This window comes from Aegilops tauschii, chromosome 6 (assembly GCF_002575655.3).
Source record: "Aegilops tauschii subsp. strangulata cultivar AL8/78 chromosome 6, Aet v6.0, whole genome shotgun sequence".
Lineage (NCBI taxonomy): Eukaryota > Viridiplantae > Streptophyta > Magnoliopsida > Poales > Poaceae > Aegilops > Aegilops tauschii.
The window spans coordinates 381,692,229-381,698,014 of record NC_053040.3 but is presented as its reverse complement, the minus strand read 5'-3'; the positions used below and the strand labels follow the sequence as shown (position 1 = coordinate 381,698,014).

Here is a 5,786-nt window from a genome sequence, read left to right as displayed (position 1 = left end):
GAAACGCCGGCCCTTGTTGGATGATTGCTAAATTTTTCGAACAACTCTAGTTCATTTTTCTTGGCATTGTTGACCAACTCATGGGCAAAAAAATCTCAACCAAATTTTAGGAAAACTTGTGCACAAACCAAACACCCTAGCGCAACTCTTCATCCTCCCACATTGTGCGGTCGCTGTGATCCAGCGGTCCACGTAATCTTTGAAGTTTTCACCAAATAAACATTTCCACCAGGTAAGTTTGCCTTTTACCGAGGCTATATATAGCCATAGCATACAAGTAGCAAAGGCAGTAGTGTGCGAACTGGTGTCAGCATTTGCTGCTACTCACCTGGGTTCCAACACAAAAATTGCTAGTTATCCACTAGTAATCCAAAGAGCCATTGATCTGCAGATTGCAGAAAATGGAGGGAGCACTTGTCACCTCCAACTTCAGCATGTCTGATCTCTACCCCGCCAAAGCCAATGCTGCTCATGCTCCGAGATCGAGGAGGCTCTCCTACATCTCCCCTGCTGCCTCTTCTGCTGCTGCTCCGAACCCCAGCTACAGAAGGAGGAAGGGCACGTCGCCCCCGCCGCCGTCGGCTGCCGCCACCGCCACCGTCCTCACCTCGCCGCCGAAGCCGGTCGAGCAACAAGAGACGGAAGAGCACTTGGTCGACACGTCGACTAACAATGTAAGTGCTACAAGAGTGACTACCGCGAGAACGAGCAGGCCGTCTGATGCGCCTCGGTCGTCCAGGCCTCGCCGCCGGCCTACTGCTTCGCTACAGGCGGCGTTCTGCAACGCGCTGGAGGAGGCGATCAACACGTTCGTCGACCCGCCGGTGCTGCGTCCGTCGGTGGATCCGCGGCACGTGCTGTCCGCCAACTTCGCGCCCGTGGACGAGCTGCCGCCCACGCCCTGCCCCGTGGTGCGCGGCGTCATCCCGCGCTGCCTCGCCGGTGGCGCCTACATCCGCAACGGGCCCAACCCGCAGCACCTCCCGCGCGGGCCGCACCACCTCTTCGACGGCGACGGCATGCTGCACTCCCTGCTCCTCCCGACGGCGCCCGACTCCGACCCCGTCCTCTGCTCCCGCTACGTGCAGACGTACAAGTACATCGTGGAGCGCAACGCCGGCGAGCCGGTCTTGCCCAACGTCTTCTCCGGGTTCCATGGCCTGGCCGGGATGGCGCGCGGCGCCGTCACGGCGGCCAGGGTGCTGACAGGCCAGATGAACCCGATGGAGGGCGTGGGGCTCGCCAACACCAGCCTCGCCGTCTTCGGCGGCCGCCTCTACGCGCTCGGCGAGTCGGACCTCCCGTACGCCGTGCGCGTCGACCCGGCCACCGGTGAGGTGACCACGCTCGGCAGGTGCGACTTCGGTGGCCGCCTCAGCATGGGCATGACCGCGCACCCCAAGAAGGACCCCATCACCGGCGAGCTCTTCGCGTTCCGCTACGGCCCCATGCCGCCGTTCGTCACCTACTTCAGGTTCGACCCGGCAGGGAACAAGGGCGCCGACGTGCCCATCTTCTCCGTCAAGCAGCCGTCATTCCTGCACGACTTCGCCGTGACGGAGCATTATGCGATATTCCCGGAGATACAGATCGTGATGAACCCCATGGGCATGGTGGTGGGCGGCGGCTCGCCCGTCGGGGCGGACCCGGGCATGGTGCCACGCCTCGGCGTGATCCCCAAGTACGCCGCGGACGAGTCGGAGATGCGGTGGTTCGAGGTGCCGGGGTTCAACATGATGCACTCGGTGAACGCGTGGGAGGAGGCCGGCGGCGAGGAGATCGTGATGGTGGCGCCCAACATCCTGTCCATCGAGCACACGCTGGAGCGCATGGAGCTGATCCACGCCTCCGTGGAGCTGGTGCGCATCAACCTCCGCACCGGCAACGTCACCCGCACGCCGCTCGCGGCGGCGAACCTCGACTTCGGCGTGATCAACCCGGGCTGCCTCGGCCGCCGCAACCGCTACGGCTACTTCGGCGTGGGCGACCCCATGCCCAAGATCGGCGGGGTGGCCAAGCTCGACTTCGACCGCGCCGGCCACGGCGACTGCACCGTGGCGCGCCGGGACTTCGGGCCGGGGTGCTTCGCCGGGGAGCCGTTCTTCGTCCCCGACGACGTTGAGGGGAACGGCGACGAGGACGACGGCTACGTGGTGTGCTACGTGCACGACGAGGGCACCGGCGACAACCGGTTCGTGGTGATGGACGCGCAGGCGCCCGAGCTGGACATCGTCGCCGAGGTGCAGCTTCCCTCCCGCGTCCCCTACGGCTTCCACGGCCTGTTCGTCACGCAGGCCGAGCTCCGGTCACAGCACCAATGATCATCAGATTCAGACATGCCAACACGTCCGATGTTTCCGCGCCATAGATTGCGTGCGACAATGTACAATAGTAGACCGACAGAGTGGTGCATGGGTAGGTCATGTATAGGATCCCATGACATACACATAGGAGAAATAGGTCATCTCATGTGTAGCATTTACATGTTTGCAAGAAAGAACTATTGGTGAAAAGCATACTTGCAGGTGCAGTGCAAAAGAACAGCCTGAAAAATAGTTGCAACACGCGTCCAGACTGCAGAATTGCTAACTCATTGAGTAGTAGTACGAAACAAGGTATGAACTACACGAACTTCACAGGTAAGAGAGTTTCATTTCTCTCAAAGTTTTACACATGACCTCAATGGCTACAGAGTTCATACATATGTATGTACATGCTATTGGATTTCACGAAATCGGTGGAGCTACCTTGCATTTGATTACAGAAGAATCATCAATTCAGCATCCTCAATGTTGTTAGTCTAGAAAAACAGGATGAACATGGCTTCTCTTTTGTCTAAATTAACCTAACTGCTCCTATGGAAGGTATGAGATTATGATGATGCCAATATCATTAACAATCTTCAGAGCAATCTTCTCTGCAGCACTTCTCTTCCTAACATCCAATGCATTCTGTATTTTTACTCATCAAAGGAGATACCTAACAGAAGTTGCATAGATCACCAACTTCTCAAGATTCATGTGGAACATTCCACAGCCTAGAAAGGGATATAAAGGGCCTGGGGCTGAGGTTACCGCCCTTTATGACTTGAGAAGCACCGTCGCATGGCTCCAATGCGCATTTTACATAAGGTACTCCAGTGGCAGTCAACTTTTCTCTACGTCGCGCCCAGGTGACAATGTATAAACCAGAGATGATTAGAAACCCTCCAATAATACTGCAAGTAAACATAGCAGATTATACCTCAGATCAAAAGAGATGATAAACATTTATTGCTATGAAGAAAAAAAAACTGTACTTTATTAATCAATGTTAGAAACTTGGACTATCGACCTTTCAGATTATCAGATGGTCAAATAGAACAGGACATCAATGTGCATATCCTACATTACTACATACACATATTAACAAGTAAGTAGAAGAGGTCTGGAAAAGTATTTTTCACTTCAAAGAAAGGATAAATAGAAAAGGTTAACTCTAAAGAGTAGAACATATGATAAACATACTCTTACCTTCCGAAATAAATTGGACTGCCCAGAAAGAGCACTGACAAGAGAGCAGAGAGCACTGGCTGGAGAGGCATATATAGTGCCACCATAGCTGGGCCCAGAATTTTGTTGGACCATGTCAGTAAACCAGTATTAAGAGCAGATGAAACAACTCCCTGAAATAGGGGGGAAATAGGAGAATTTCAGTATTAGAATATTTATGGTGGCATGCGTCAACTATTTCTTCTATAGCCTACACAAACTAGCGTATTTTGCAAGTTTGCAACAATTATATCCGCCACAGTACTACATACATGTAGAAATTCAATTCATGGTCCCGTGCATGGGAAAGATAAATCTGACACAAAGCTTACAGCATATACAACAGCCGCAAACTCAGATGCAGTCAAAGTCCAATCTTCTTTACTGGTTGTTGAAAAAACTCCGGAAATAAGCATTAAAAGAGCTCCAAAAAAGTATGAGTAAGCTGTCAATGATAAACTGCAAGGGTACTTCACCAAAATTGGAGCCTGAAATAACAACACATGAACATAATAAGTATAAAATAACAAGAAAACTTTCTGCAATACAAATCAGAGCACATAGATCTTGTGAGCAAGATACTAAAGTAAGTCTAATACATAAACATATTTTCAACAACGTTAAAAGGGTGATCTCCTTCTATTAGTATAGTGATATTGGTTCTTAGAATGAAGTTTGATTTCCTCGGCCCATGACAAATCTTCTTGTGAGAATTCACCAAACAACATACCATGTTCAATAATAAGCAAAGGCCAGTTGGTCACACAGCATAAATATGGGCCTTTTCTAGGAAGAGCAAAGCCGGCCTAAGTTTTAATATCCTTCTCACTTCAAGAATGTCAAGAAGGCAGAGAAACCGTTAGGAATTGGGACTGAAATATTCATCAAAATAGAGTGCTCTAAATAGAGTTGATGTGATCTGAAGTTGCCCTATAAGATTTACTGATGTAACTTACAGAGGCTTTCAGCCTTTCAGAACTTGTGCCATGCATATGCTTGATAGAAAACTAAAGCTCGAGGTGTTCCGAGTTGACAAACATCAAAATGCAAACGGAATAGAGAGCGACAACAGCCTGAAAATCATTAATACCTGCAAAGCAAGATAAGTTGCCATACAGAGGCAGTTCCCTATTAAACATAACACTCCGATATGCCACTTTTCCAGCCCATATGCAATGAACCAAGATGATCCTGGCTCAGGTTGCAACATCTCGGTGATGACGACATTGCTATGAACATCAAGATCTAGCTCGCTGCTACCAAACACAGCTGCCCCCCTGTACAACACCATGAGAACAGCACCAAGCACACAGACGATTGTGCCACCAACCTTGGCACGGCCCTCGTGTGTGACCAAGCTCGCCGTTTCAGTGCTGAAAATGGTAAAATGCTTAAACCAGCAAAGAAAGAGAGATGCGAGTCTCTGAATATTTTTCAAGATTGAGTGAGACTGACCCCATGATGAGGGCCAAGATGAAAGTGAAGACGGGAATTGACGGCTGAATGGCGGCGGCGTAGGTTGGATTGGTGTAGCCGAGGCCGAACAAGAACAGTAGCTGGTTGCCAAAGATGCTACAGGACAAACAATCAGACGCATCAGAGCACGAAATTTGCAAGTACATAAGCAGCATTGCTTCAAGCGGTCAGCGTGTCTGACACCGAGCGACCGGGAGGCCAGGCTTACCCCGTGAGCCCGAGGAAGAAGAAGGAGGTAAGGAGGCGACGCGTGACGGGCGGCGGACGAGCCTGCGCGGGCGAGCCGCGGTGGCGGAAGAAGGCGATGGGAGCAAGCACGCAGAGCGCGAGGAGGTCGCGGTAGACGCAGAAGACGACGCGGTTGACGCCGACGTTGAGCGCCTGCTTCGCGATGACGTGGTACCCCGCGTTGATGAACTGCGACCCCACCATCGCCGCGTGCGCCCGCCTCGCTTCCCCATCCCGCGCCGCCGCCGCCATCGCGCCGATCCGATCCCACGGTCGTCGTCCCACGGTCTGAGTAGCGACTACTCCTCTTTGAACCTTTTCCCCACTGTTTTTTTTTTCGGAATTTTCCCCACTGGTTTTCCCCACTGGTTGGCTAGTGGACACTCGCAGTCCATGTGCTGGGCTCTTCCCAATTTGGAAATAGTTCTAACGGGCCGTCTTATTCGTATAGCAGCAACCGAGTGGATCGGCCCACTTCGCAGTTTTTATTCACCTTTTTCTTTTGCTGTAGACGATCCCTTGTTAGGCTTTCCACGTCGACATCAGTGTGTC

The 5,786-nt window shown here is 51.9% G+C and overlaps 2 protein-coding genes across 3 annotated transcripts; one reads left to right on the top strand and one right to left on the bottom strand.

The window, feature by feature from the left end:
• Nucleotides 1-218: 218 nt before the first annotated feature.
• LOC109770578 (9-cis-epoxycarotenoid dioxygenase NCED1, chloroplastic) lies at nucleotides 219-2,513 on the top strand. The gene has a single exon (XM_020329288.4). It carries the CDS (start codon nucleotides 402-404, stop codon nucleotides 2,319-2,321), a length of 1,920 nt encoding a protein of 639 aa, XP_020184877.1. The 5' UTR covers nucleotides 219-401; the 3' UTR covers nucleotides 2,322-2,513.
• Nucleotides 2,514-2,632: 119 nt separating this feature from the next.
• Nucleotides 2,633-5,581, bottom strand: LOC109770579 (WAT1-related protein At5g45370). Of its 2 annotated transcripts, XM_020329289.4 has the most exons (6): nucleotides 5,215-5,581; nucleotides 4,986-5,102; nucleotides 4,621-4,903; nucleotides 3,863-4,018; nucleotides 3,513-3,664; nucleotides 2,633-3,217 (listed from the first exon to the last, which is right to left on the bottom strand). In XM_020329289.4, exons 1-6 carry the CDS (start codon nucleotides 5,484-5,486, stop codon nucleotides 3,010-3,012), a joined length of 1,188 nt encoding a protein of 395 aa, XP_020184878.1. In that variant the 5' UTR covers nucleotides 5,487-5,581; the 3' UTR covers nucleotides 2,633-3,009. The 2 variants fall into 2 exon arrangements, with proteins under 2 accessions (XP_020184878.1, XP_040248612.1); XM_040392678.3 differs by lacking the exon at nucleotides 2,633-3,217 and having other exon boundaries at nucleotides 3,803-4,018; nucleotides 5,215-5,576.
• Nucleotides 5,582-5,786: the final 205 nt, after the last annotated feature.